This window comes from Durio zibethinus, chromosome 18, assembly GCF_047325235.1.
Source record: "Durio zibethinus cultivar Kanyao isolate XHJ-2024 chromosome 18, ASM4732523v1, whole genome shotgun sequence".
In the NCBI taxonomy this organism is placed as follows: Eukaryota; Viridiplantae; Streptophyta; class Magnoliopsida; order Malvales; family Malvaceae; genus Durio; species Durio zibethinus.
The window spans coordinates 7,674,921-7,689,297 of NC_143179.1; the positions used below are offsets into that span (position 1 = coordinate 7,674,921).

Here is a 14,377-nt window from a genome sequence, read left to right on the forward strand (position 1 = left end):
TTCGATGTGAAATTTTAGATTCTTCCTTAGATCCGTGATAATAGCATGTCGAAAAACTTTAATCAACCCTTCTTAAGGAATATAGATTATGAAATTGATTTTGATAAAATTAAAAATAATGATGAAAATAAAATTAATTATTATAATAATAAAATTAAAATCAATTATAAAATATATGTTTGAAAATAAAATAACAGTGAATGTAAATGACCATTAAAAATTGGACTTAAAAGATAAAAATGTAAAAAAGAAAAGAAAAATAATTTACAAAGTTGATAATAAAAAGTGCTGTGGGTGAAATTTTTCTTAATATACCTAAAAGATTAAGTGAAAGACTAAAGGCAAACGTGCCTTATGGATGTTCTCCAAACACCGTCCGTGATAAGATTAAAATAAAAAATGAGGATAAATCGCATCGAAATGGCGTAACAGTGTGATCCAAATGATCTCTTAACCAGCCAGACGGACATGTGCTTCTATCATGGCTACACTCTGAGATAAGTCAGCTAATACATTGCAAAATAAAATACCAATAAGATTCAGTTTCGTTGCCATCTTCTCTGACAGAAAGCTCCTCTGAAGCTTACGTCTCAGTCCATCAAATTGATCTGGAATTTCAGCTCAATCTTAGTTCAGTTAGAAGAATGCCCCACATCTCAAGAATGGTTATAGGAACTAGCAGCTTACCCTGATTCACTTGGCTTTCAAACGACCACCAGGGAGCTTAAAGATGAAATTTCTAGTTACTTGCAGCAGCAACAAATGACAGTGTTTGTACAACTCAGCCTGATTAAAAGACATTGCTTAAAACATTTGTAAAGAACATAACTAACCCCATACATTCCCATGAGACTAATTCTCTGGTCACAACTACAACAGTTTTGCCATTCTCACAACACAACCCTTTATTAGCAGTCACATCTGATGCCTAAAAATCGTTGTTCTCAACCTCCAGAAGCCACCTCTTTGCCAATTGGCCTAGTATTGTGGACTGTTGTACGGCAAAAGCAAACAAAAGACTTTGGATTTTGGAATGGGTCTGGGCTTGGACATTTTCTTCTTTACTTCTGCGCTTAGCTTAATATGATCCGACGCATGGAACATCTAAAAGCTTGTCCGCTCTTACTTGTCAAAGTCGAAGAACAAAAGATTGTATTAAAGTATTAAAATATTAGTAATGTTTTTAAAGATTATAGTAGTAATTATTTAAAATAAAAATAATAATAACGGATAAATGTGTTTTTTATTAGTTCAAGTACAAAAAATTGTTAAAAAAATTAATTACAAAGTTATTATGTAAAAAAATAAATTAACGTATCATATGATTGTTAAGATCTCATTTGATAAATTTATTAATAAGTCTTGAGTGTCATTTAAAAAAAATTAAGTATTGTGTAGCCTGTACATTAATCAAATTACATTTTTATAAGAGTGATAATAATTTAAATAAGTTTGGATTTAATTTAAATTTTTTTAATAATATATAAAACTATAAATTTTTAAAATTAAATTCGAGCCCAATCAAATTTTTATATATGTGATTTAAATTAAATTTTATTAATTTAATTTGATTTAATTTGTTGAATAATCCTTAAAATATTTGTTGAGTTGTCCATATTCTATTAGTTTATTATCTTTACTTGTCTTAGTCTAATCTTTAGCCGCTTAATAAATTTATTGATTGACATGGGAGTTCTATTCCTAATCTTTAGGATTACAAGTAGTTGCTATTTTTCAAATGAATAATATGTATTGCAGATTTCCTTTTCTATATATCTACTTAATTTTCATATATTAGCATATAGTCTTATTCAATTTGAGCGGTTAATCTGAATTCTTTATCAAGTCCACCAAGTGTATGAGGAAAATCTTGAGTGAGTTTTATCTTTTGTAGGCTCTGTTTCTGACATGTGGTATCAAACGGCACATTGAATAAACAAAAGGCAGCAGCAGTAGCAAAAATGACTTCCAAAACATTTGTGCAACCAATCATTCCTCATTTTGATGGTCACTATGATCATTGGAACATGTTGATGGAGAACTTTCTAAGGTCGAATGAGGATTGGGATGTAGTTGAGACTGGAATAGTAAAACTGGAATAGTAAAACTAGTAGCCGGTATGAATGATGCACAAAAGGATGCACAAAAGGCAAAGTTGGAAATATTAAAGCTGAAGGATCTCAAGGTAAAAAATTGTTTCTTTCAGGCAATTGATAAGACAATCTTAGAGATTATTCTTTTCAAAGATACCTTTAATCAGATTTGGGACAAAATGAAGAAAAAGTACTAGGCATCCACAAGGGCAAAGAGGCAGCAACTTCAAGCATTTCATTCGGAGTTTAAAACACTTCGAATGAAAAAGTTTTCGAACTCTAAACGAAAGAGTGAGAGTCAGCTACAGACTATATTTTGAGGACAATGGCAATTGTCAACAAAATGAGGACTCATGGTGACAAGACATAAGATGATACCACTGTTGAGAAGATACTCCGATCCATGACACCAAAATTTAATTTTGTTGTTTGTGCTATCGAGGAGTCTAATGATCTTGATGAATTATCACTTGATGAACTCTAAAGTTCTTTACTGGTTTATGAAAGAAAGCTAAATTGGCAAGATTAAGGTGAGCAAGCTTTGAAGGCCTCAGTTTATAACCATTCTGCAGCACCAAATAGAGCAAGCAGAGGAAGCGGTCGTGGTAAAGGACATATAGAGAGGAAATACCACAACGTTAGCATTAAGAAAATCAATCCTATGATGCTTAGGGAAAAGGATGGGGCATGGAAGATCTCACTCGGCTGCTTACAGATCAAGGACAGAAGATAAGTCCAATGTTAAGTGCTATAGGTGCCATAGGTATGGTCATTACAAATATGAATGTCAAACTAATCTACAAAAAGAAAGATAGAGAAATATCAATTTTTGAAGAAACAGAACATGATGAGGAGATTTCTTGTTAATCGTTTGCTATGCTAAAAAAGAAACCAATAGGAGGAACTTGTGGTATTTAGACATCGGCTGCAGCAACCATATGTGTGGAGACAAGTCAATTTTCTCCAAATTAGATGAATCATTCCGAGATAATGTGAAGTTTGGAGATAATTCGAAGGTTTTGGTCAGATGAAAAGTGTAGGTACCATTCAAACTAGAGGAAATTCCAGTCAAACAATTTTCAATGTCCTTTATGTTATAGAATTGAAGACCAATCTTCTAAGTATTGGTTAATTACAGGAGAAGGGTTATGAGATTGTCATCAAAGGTGGGGTATGACGAATTCAAGATGCCAAGTTGGGCTTAATTGTTCAAGTCAAAATAACTCAGGACAGGATGTTTCTTATTCATCTCAGTAGCATTAATCAGTTATGTTTCTCAGTAAGGTTACATGATGTGGCCTGGTTATGGCATTTTTGCTATGATCATTTAAATTTTGGTGCTCTCAGGACACTTCAACAAAAGAGCATGGCAACTGGTCTTCTAAATTTTACAAACCTTTCGAATGTTTGTGAAGAATGTGTTGTTGTCAAATAACACCGAGATCAATTTCCAACAAGAAAATCAGTGAGAGCAAGAAAGCCGTTGGAGATTATACACTTTGACATTTGTAGATCGATCAATCTTGTTTCTGACGGAGGTAAACAATATTTTATCACTTCCATTGATGATTTTAGTCAAAAAAACTTAGGTTTACTTCTTACAGAAGAAGTTCGAAACTTTTATGACTTTCAAAAACTTCAAAGTAATTGTAAAGAAAGAAACAAGAAGTTTAATTCAAGTGCTGTGCACAAATCAAGGAGGAGAGTATAATTCGCATGATTTTGCAAATTTTTGCAAATAATGTGGCATCGAAGGACAATTGATAGCAGCATACACTTCACAACAAAATGGTGTGTGCGAAAGAAAAAATCACACAATCCTTGACATGGTTAGAAGCATGCTAGCAAGAAGCTAAGTTTCAAAGAAATTTTGGCCGGAGGCAGTCAATTGGAGCACTCATATTTTGAACAAAAGTCAAACTTTTTCTATGCATAACATGACACTTAAAAAGGCATGGAGTGGAAGGAAACCAAGTGTGGATCATTTTAGAGTTTTTGGTTGTATTGCTTATGTTCACATTCCAGATGAGAAGAGAAAGAAGTTAGATGACAAAGGAGAAAAGTCTATTTTTCTTGGTATTAGCAATTATTCCAAAGCATACAAATTGTACAATCTAAACACCAAGAAAATTTTTATCAGTTGAGATGTGATTTTTGATGAAGAAAGGTTCTAAGAATGGAATGGAGGCAATGTTCAACAACAAATACCAGCTAATTTTGATAGAGAAATGGGAGAGGAGAAACAGTAACAAACCATAGAGAATGAGCAACAAACACCAACCAATCAAAAGTATCATTTCAGCTGGTCAAAGCATTATTCTAGCGGCTAATTCAAATGATGAAAGATGCCCTTAACGTGTTCGAAAAAGCCCTGTCTGGATGATTGATTATGAGGTACATGGAATTGACCAATCTGATGAGAATGGACTTAAATATTTTGCTTTATTTTCAGATTGTAATCCTGTAGCTTACAAAGATGCTGTGTTAGAATCAAAATGGAAGAAGGCAATGGATGAATAAATTACTGCCATTGAAAAAAATTCAGTTTTTTTTATTCTTCTAGAAAGAAAAAAATTTATTATTTATTATTATTATTATTATTATTATTTAATGTTGAATAAAAAATATGAAAACTAGTAAAATTATAAAACTAAAAATAATAAGATAAAAAATGATAAAATAAAATGAAATATGAAAATAAAATAAAATAAAAAAAAAACCTTGCGATTTGGGTTGGGATGAAACGAGTTTGCAAGTGGGGTTCATGCGGATTCTAAATCACCCAGAATGACGTTGTACAGATAGTATAAAAGTTAGGTTCAGTGTTTTTTGCTCATAAGCCTCATTATTTTTCTCTCTCTAGTTGGATTCTCTCTACCTTCTTTCTAAAACCCAGCTAAGAGCACCATCGAAAAATTCAATCGAAAATTGAAAAATCCATCAGTTTCTGTAAAAACCACTGGAATCCTATCAAAAAATTCAACCTTGCTAAATAATTTAATCGAAAAATTCAAAAACTCATTGAAAAATTCATCTACACCTAAACTTTTTTAGAAAAATCCTAGATTTCTTCAAATTAACCCAGATCACTTTAGGAACCCAGAAACCTAAACTTAACCTTAGAAACCTAAATCTAACCCAAAATTTTTAAATCACACATAGAAACTTCAAATTGATCCTAGAATCCCAAAACCCAGTGCCACCTAGAAAATTTTGCCAAAGTCGCAATTTTTTCACCAATTCCCCAGTTCACCCCAGTCAGTCCTCTCTCCGTTATTCATTCTAATGTTCAATTCAATTTATAGGCAGCTTTAAAAATCAGACATAATCCAATCCTAAGGTTCAAGCCTGGATTGGTTCTGTCCAAGCATAATTCTTGGCTAGATTTTGATGAAACTGAAAGCTTTTTTAATTCAGTTCTGATTTAAAAATTCATTGACCAAAAGAGTTCTCTCCAAATCCGTTTCTTTGATCACCAGCAACTAAGGAAAAAGAAAGAAAATAAAAACAAAAATAATGATGATGATGATAATAATAATAATAATAATAATAATAATAATAATAATAATAATATGATATGATATACTAATAATGATAAATATAATAGTACTAATATGATGTAATATACTATACTATATAATATGATATAATAATAATAATAGTAATAATAATATACTATTATACTATAATAATATATACAAAATAAATTAGTCTTGATTTAATCTGGACACAAATGGGTGTCTAGGGGTGTGAAATGGGTTTACAAAACAAAAGTTGAAAAAGAATGGCAAAGTTGATAAATACAAGGTATGATTAGTTGCTAAAAGCTATAAATAGGAGTTTGGTGTAGATTACTAAGAAGTTTTTGCTCTGGTGGCGAGGCATGACACTATCAGATTGGTGATTTCCTTAGTAGCATAAAATTCATGGTCAATTTTCCAACTTGACGTTAAATCAGCCTTCTTACAAGACTTAGATGAGTAGGACATTTTAGACAGGTTTAGAATGAAGGGATGTAATCCTGTTGGCACACCAATTGAAGCCAGTATGAAACTTGTTAGAAATCCCGAAGGGAAGAAAGTTAATAGCACAGTTTATAAGCAAATTATGGGAAGCTTGATGTATTTAATTACAACAAGACCAGACATTAAGCATGCTGTCAGTTTCATTAGCAAATTCATGGAGTGTCCGAAAGAAATTCATCTCCTGGTAGCAAAAAAAATTATTAGATACTTACGAGGTACTGTCGTGTATGGATTATTCTATAAGAAATGAGAAAAATTATACTTATTTGGGTTCACAGATAGTGATTATGCTGGCGACTTGGATTATAAAAGGAGTACATTAGGTTATGTCTTTATGATAGGGGCAACAATAGTTTCATGGTCATCAAGAAAACAACTAATTGTAACTTTATCAACTATAGAAGCTGGGTTTGTTACAACAACAACTTGTGTTTGTCAAACAATTTGGTTGAGAAAATTTTTTTCAGAGTGTCAGTTTAAATAAGGATCTATTGCTTTTTTCTACGACAACATCTCAACAATAAAGTTGTCTAAGAATCCTATTTTTCATGGAAGATGCAAGCATATAAATGTGAAAAAATATTTTTTCAAAGATCTCACAATAGAAAGAGTTGTTGATCTTATCTATTGCATGAGTGAAGATCAAATTATTGACATTTTTACCAAACTTCTCAAGTTGTTCGCATTTCAAAAACGAAGAAGTTGCTTGGATTATGCACTTTGGATAATGTTTAAACTGATCATTTAACATCACTCAGTTTAATGGAGGGTTTGTTGAATAATCCTTAAGATATTTGTTGAACTATCCTTGTTGAGTTGTCCACATTCTATTAGTTTGATATCTTTATGTGTATTTTTTTTAGCCCAATCTTTAGTTACTTAATAAATTTATTGATTGGCATGGGAGTTTTATTCCTGATCTTTAGGATTATAAGTAGTTGCTATTTTTTAGGTTATTTATATTAATGTATTTTGCCTATTTAAGGCATGTTCAATGAATAATATTTATTACAGATTTTCTCTTCCATATATCTACTTAATTTTTATATATTAGCACATAGTCTTCTTTAATTTGAACAATTAATCTGAATTCTTTATCAAGTCCACCAAGTGTTTGAAAAAAATTTTGAGCGAGTTTTATCTTTTATAGGGTTTACTTTTGACATGATTTATCGATTTTTAAATTTAAATTTTTTATATATTATTTAAATATAATTTTTAATATATTTAAATAAAATTAGATATAAAATAATTATTTTTATTTTTTAAAAATTTTAAAAAATATATAAAAATATATAATTCAATTCAATTCAATTTCTTTTATTTTTACTCCTCATCCAAACTGAATATATATTATATATTTCAATTTAATCTAAATCAAATATTATAATTTTAAATTAATTTTAAATTTTTGTTCTTATCCTTACCTATATGACAATCTTCAATAAATAAGGATTTTCAAATTACAAATTTCAAATAACAAATCCTTTCTTGGTACTATAATAACTCAATCATTGCCGGCAATAAGTCGGCCATTTAGAAATGCGAAAAAAAGGTTGTTTCCGCCGTCAACCAATAAAAGTTCAATAATACCAAGAAACGAAAGGGTTTAGTTGTCATTTTAAACGTGGTGGTCCCCAAGCAAGAAAAAAATAGACTATTTTGCAAGGAAGCAGTAGCACTCAAATTAAAATAATAATAATAACATGTTTATTTTATTACAAGCTATGATAAATATAATAATAAATGACTTTAAGACAAAGCGGAGAAAAATAAAATTTATTTTTCCATAATTTTCCGCCATAAATTATTATTACAAAGAAAATATAAAGTGAATCAATTCCTTGCTCACTATTCGAACAGAGGAAAAAAGTTTTCTGCTTTCTTCTCAGGCAAAACACTCCCCAATTACAAATTTTTTAAATTTCTTCCTTTTTTTATATATCAATCCAAAGTTTCATTCCTTAGTTGTGGTTCTTCACAGGCAAGTTTTTCCATTCTTCCTTTTTTTTTTTTTTTTGTTTAATGTTCTTTGATTATTTCTCATCTAATTGTTTAAAATGATGTCTCTTCTCTCTCTACCAACCATTCGATGGTCATTTTCATTTTCCACATGTTGAAAAAAAGAACAGTAAATCACAAACAACTTCATGGCAAATACCCCACAAACACAACAAACCCAAACTTTAGAAATAAATTAATTGAGTAGTTACATTACATGAGAAGTGTATACAGATGAAACACTTGCGCATAAATCCTAGTAGGTTCAAACTTTGTTGGGTGAATGCAGAGTAAAGGTAAGCATGTTCATGAGGCACAACCATCTATGTAGGTTACAAGTCTGATCGCCCAAAGCCACAAATATAAGACTTTTATTGAACAAGTTATTGACGCAACTGTTACAAATACCGAACTACGTGTAAAAGCATTAAAGCTTCTGACTCAAAAATAAGATAATTTATGTGGCTAACGGATGATTTCTACAGAGTAAGCCAACCTAGACCAAATCTATATAACAAATGAAAGAAGCAAGGCAACACCAAAATTAAAAACCAAGCATAAATCTCAAAACGATTCACCTAGTGCTTAGGAGCTTTATCTCCCAAGTACTTCATCAGCACATCCACAACAGAACCAAAATCCGCCTTCACTTGCACGGGTGGATTAGCAAACCGGCAAGCCATATCAGGGATCTCCTTGGAGTGATAATCAACCTTAGACTGTGTAAACTTCAATCCATGAGCTGTACTAACCACAACCGTCCTGTCCCCGGCTCCAATAACCCCACTATTTCTAAGCTTAATCAAAGCAGTCAATGCAACTCCAGTATGAGGGCAAATAAACATCCCAGTAGAATCTGCCTGCACCGTTGCATCCATTAACTCCTCCTCAGTCGCTTCCTCAACAATCCCATTTGAATTTTTCAAAGCATACACAGCTCTATCAATAGAAACAGGGTCACCAATTTGAATAGCAGATGCAAATGTAGTATTTGCCTTGACTGCCTTGAACTCATTCCACCCTGATTTATAATACAAGTAAAGTGGATTAGCATTGGCTGCTTGGGCACAAACCAATCTAGGTATTCTATCAACAAGCCCTAGTTCTTGACACATTTTAAACCCTTTGTAAAAAGCATAAATGTTCCCCAAATTACCACCCGGAACAATAACCCAATCCGGAACTTCCCAATCAAACTGCTGTAAAATCTCAATGGCAGCCGTCTTTTGCCCTTCGAGTCTCAAGCTGTTCAAGGAATTGGCAAGGTAAATCGGTAACTCGGCGGTAACTTCCCGGATTAACTTCATGCAACCGTCGAAATCAGTGTCGATACTCAAAACGAATGCGCCATTTGCAATCGGTTGAACTAGTTGGGCAATGGAGATTTTATTTGCCGGTAAAAAGACGATGGAAGGAATCCCAGAGGCAGCGCAATAAGCGGATAAGGCAGCTGACGTGTCACCCGTGGAAGCGCAGCCGACTCCAACGACGGCTCGTTTCATTTTTCGTAGACGGTTAACTTGACTGACCAAAACGGTCATTCCCAGATCCTTGAAACTGCCGGTGTGGCTGATTCCGCAGTGTTTAACCCACAAATCGTTCATCCCTAAAAACTGTTTCCCGAACCGTTCGGCCCAAAACAGATTGGAGTTCCCTTCGAAAGCAGAAACGATGTCGTCGGGGTCAATCTCGGGTAAAACCCATTCCTTTTTGGACCAAACTCCTGATCCTAACGGCCACGTGGTCTTCCCGACACGCGAATCGAATAACTCCCTCCAATACGCGCCGTCGAACTTCTTCAAAGCCTCCATGTCATGTTGAACGTCGAGCAATCCGCCGGAACGGCTCCGGTAGACAATCTCGTCGAGCGAGTAGGACTCGGTGGAGTCGGGTCCGGCGTTAAAGGGAATGTATTTGGCGGAGAAGATGTTCTCGGCGGTGGAGTGGCGGCGCCGAGCCTCGTCGCGGATGTTCTCATCGGGAAGGCGTCGGTTCTTTTGGGGAGAAGGGGAATTGTTGTTAGAGGAGCTAGTAGTAGGTGAGAAAGTACATGAGATAACAGTAGGGGTGGGACGATTGAATTTTGGATTGTTTTGATGATGAAGCAATTGGAAGTTGGATTTGGTGGCGAGAGAGGAGTTGAATAGTGAGCAGGAGGAAGCCATGTTTGTGAATGGATGCAGCAAGCTGTGATGCGAGGATTATTTGTTTCTTTTACTTGTATATACAACAGACCTGTCTTGAAGGCTTTTTTGCCTTCGAATTTTCACTTGTGCTGGATGTGTGATATTTCTCTGTGGACACGAACAAATGCAAGCACAAAACTCAAAACAATGTCTCCGTGTGTTTTTTTTTTTTTTGGAGTACTTTTCGTCTTGACAATTCAGGCGAATTAATTTAAACGAATGTCTGGTTTAGGTTATAAAAATTAAGGTAACTATATAAAAAGATTAAAAATTTTGAAAAGCTATGGAAGAAGTAACAAGTCAATTGCGAACGCCAAAAAGAGAGATTTTGAATATGGTCCATATATTGGTACAAATTCATCAATACCTATATGTGGTAAGTTAAGTTGAAGTTTTGTTGACTGACGCAATTCAACTTGTACGTTTTTAGTTAAATTTAAGAGTATCGTCCGTTTTGGATTGGCAATGTTTTCAACAATGATAAATTATATTTTTAATTTTTTATATTTAAAATAAACTAAATAAAATTATTTAAGAAAATATTCAAATATTAAAGTATTAATTTAATAATTTTAATAATTTTTAAAATAAAATGATTTATTTATTATATTTTAATTTTATATTTGAATTATATTATTTTTAATTAAAATTTTAATTAATTATATTAAAATTAAAATTTTAATCGAATTAATCAAAAATCAAAATTTTTTAAAAATTATTTTCAATAATCAATCAAAATTAATTTAATAATTAATTGATTAATCAAGTAAAATTAATTCAATTAAAATTAAATTTTAAACACTTACCTAAACAAATCAATTAGAAATTATAACCTAATTTGTCTTTGATGGATTTCGATTAAATTTTATAAAATCAAAATTTTTTAAATTAAATTTTGGATCCGATCAAATAAATAATAATAAAAAATTAAAATCAAATTTTAAGAAAACCTATCTCCGATCCAAAAAAAATATATATATATATAAAACAAATTATTTATTTAATTTATATATTTTGTTATATTTATTTAATTTTATATTTATATTAAAAAATAATATTTTATTAATTTTAAATTAAATCAAATCAGATATTATTTTATATAATATTAGATCGAATTCAAATATAAAAAAAATAAAAAATTTATTATAATTAAATTCAGATATTATAAATATAAAATAAAATAAAATTCAAAACAAACAAAAATCTATCCCAACTTAATTCGTCGTCGTTCTTACCCACAACCTACCCCCGCGTGAGGCTTAGAATCATACGAAACCAGATATGACGCACTTCAGTTAATACTGACACCAACCATTAACTAACATTTTCTTGTCCTTTTGATAACTATCGAAAAAAGTGACTCGTGACTGACTAGGGCTATTAATAGGCCGGATTTTGTTTTAGTTTTCTTACCGTAAAGTGTGACCTGATTCAGTTCTGTTCCTACATCAATTACTGGGGAGCTAGATTTCAGGTTCAAAATTTGCCATGCCCAAATTCCTACAATTAGACCCTCTCAAACAAAGCAAAAAGAAACAATACACAATCTATGCCAACAAAATGAAAACGATTAACCCATCAGGTGATAATGAAATAGATCAATCTTCACTTGACAGGGAAAGAGAATTCCTACACAGTGGAAATGTTATACATCCCAATTCTTAAATCAAATAGAATACAAAGTTCAGCACCTGAAAACTACCAATACTAATGTATCCAACTGCAAGTCCCCGAGAAAAGTACTTGATAGATGAGCTGGCCAACTTGTCCCGGCATAGAAAATCTGACTGACCAAAGAATTAGCTGCCAAAAGCATGGGAGATGGAGAATTAGAAGAGGTGAAAACTACTAAGCATCTCCTTAATATCAAGGTCTTGTTCTCTTGTTGCTGCAAGAGGGGCACTTGTACTGTTTGATGTGCTCAGCCCTGGCAGAGGTTATCTTTACACATTTGCCATGAAACCACTTTTCACATATGTCACAACAAATCCAGAACTCATCTGAAGCATAGTTCTCTCCACATGCACCACACAAGGTTTCCTTGTGCTCCTCTTCATCTTCCTCTTCCAATCCCTCTTCCTCATCCTTTGCTTGCATGCACTTTTAGAATTTAGCAGGTTCAGACCCTCTGTGTATTTATATTCATTGCCAAATTAAAATAGAGGAAACAAACATGTATACAATAGCACGAAAATGGAAACATAAACTTTCAACACCGAATAAATTAAAGAACTGCACATCCAATTGATACTAGATAGTATTACCATCAGCTTAGCTCATAATCCATATACCCAATTGGAAAGGTCACTTACTTTTTTGTTCAAAATGTTTTTACCACCCCAAAAAGGAAATCAGAAACAAGGGTAAAATAATAAAATCATAGGTGATGATGAGAATCCACATTCAGGAATTATAATGTGATACAACAAAGAAAGAAAAGACACCTCCTGTGGATAGAACCCAAAAAAAGCACAGTACATAACAAATGATGTGCGCCCCTAAATAGCCTTGACAGGCTGAATAAGTTTGCATTATGGATAATTGACAGAAGATTACACGACATAATTAGGTTTACGAGAATGTTCAGCTAAGTTTGGCCCAAATAAGGAAAAAAGGAAGGTTCAGCTACCAATATAGCAAGGGACAGAACAATGAAGTTCTAGATATCCCAATAACATCATAGGTTCAGACTTCATAGGATACCACATTGCTATTGGACTTTGACATTACTATTAACCAATATCTATACTTTACTTAAGCCAACAGAAAGCTTTAAGCATTAATATCCCACTTACTGTTTTGGAGCTTGATTTGGATTTGTTGCTGCTATGATTTGAAACTGATGACTTCTCCTTTGCCTGTTTCTTGGCACTTCCAGTGACAATTTCAAATATTGTTAGGAGATCATTTATCGTAGTGAAGAGACGTTTCCTGCATCAAAAATTGGATATGTTCGCAAATGAGTCCTTCAACCACCATTACAAACATAAGAACATCCAGCAAATTCATATGGACCACAACAATGACAACCTTCTTCCTTATAATAAAAAATTCCATTAAATCTTGGTTTTAATTTCTCTATATTGGAATTATTATATGAAGTACATTTCACACAATATCTAGACATCTGTCCCAAGCTTCATGTCCAGCATTAACTCACATATTCTTGACCATTCATGTACAAGAGTTGATCCTGTAGAACTCAGGGTCAATGAGGTGAACAACATGCTTGCATGCACTTATAGCCAGTAAAAGTTTAAATACTTATTCAACATGACATGAAGACAAAAGAAGAAAGATGAGAGAGACATAATGGTAGGTGAAATTTTGTCATGTGCCCATTTCCTAGTATTATTATTTTTTCTACCACCAAAGCTCACAGGTACAGCAAAGTTTATCATGTATGTAGTCCACCAAGCATTAATAATGGCTCTCATATGTTATTCAATAGGGAAAAGAATTTGCAACAAAACGCAGCAGTTAAGGGAAAAAATTATACCTATCAGCTTTATCAAAAATTCAAAAACAAACCTAGCACCAAAATAGAAAGCCACCACTGGTAACCATACATCACTGTGAACAGCAACAAGTGACAACCAGTCCTTTTCTTGCATCGCATCTCTAGCAAAGTTAATACCTATGCAGGCTCTGGGAGCTCTGGGGGCACTTCCTCAGCGGGTAAATTAACTTCCCACTGTTCATTAGGATATCCATACAAGCGAAGATTCTCCTTCTCTGAATAAAACAATGTTGATCGAATAAAATTTAAAGTAGACATAATAGAAAAACAGAGTGATCTATCCATTCTTATATAGGTTTGGCAAATTACTTGCAAAATAATACTCAACAAGAAACAAGCCATCTAGAGTGGTGACAATAATTCATTATTAATGTACATATATTACCAAATTGCAACAAGTTGTATTACCCAGAGAAACAAATTACGCTATTCCAGTTACAAATTATTATCAAGGCACCTTAAAGACAAGACTCCAGATAACCAAAAACGGATATCATACTAAACATGCTTAGGAGTATAGTAGAAATCTATGTTTCAACCAAAACTGAAGAA

The 14,377-nt window shown here is 32.7% G+C and overlaps 2 protein-coding genes and 1 pseudogene across 3 annotated transcripts; 1 reads left to right on the plus strand and 2 right to left on the minus strand.

Annotated features, from left to right (window-relative positions):
- The first annotated feature begins 6,098 nt into the window (after window positions 1-6,098).
- LOC149513668 (secreted RxLR effector protein 161-like) lies at window positions 6,099-8,570 on the plus strand. The gene is made up of 3 exons (XM_089748080.1): window positions 6,099-6,333; window positions 6,397-6,548; window positions 8,451-8,570. Exons 1-3 carry the CDS (start codon window positions 6,099-6,101, stop codon window positions 8,568-8,570), a joined length of 507 nt encoding a protein of 168 aa, XP_089604206.1.
- Window positions 8,295-10,611, minus strand: LOC111299173 (threonine synthase 1, chloroplastic-like). The gene has a single exon (XM_022894216.2). The coding sequence runs from the start codon at window positions 10,282-10,284 to the stop codon at window positions 8,698-8,700; it is 1,587 nt and encodes a 528-aa protein (XP_022749951.2). The 5' UTR covers window positions 10,285-10,611; the 3' UTR covers window positions 8,295-8,697.
- A 1,244-nt stretch (window positions 10,612-11,855) lies between these two features.
- On the minus strand, window positions 11,856-14,256 carry LOC111299174 (PHD finger protein ALFIN-LIKE 5 pseudogene; annotated as a pseudogene). The gene is made up of 3 exons (XR_016329714.1): window positions 13,805-14,256; window positions 13,101-13,236; window positions 11,856-12,433 (listed from the first exon to the last, which is right to left on the minus strand). The product of XR_016329714.1 is annotated as a PHD finger protein ALFIN-LIKE 5 pseudogene (transcript).
- Window positions 14,257-14,377: the final 121 nt, after the last annotated feature.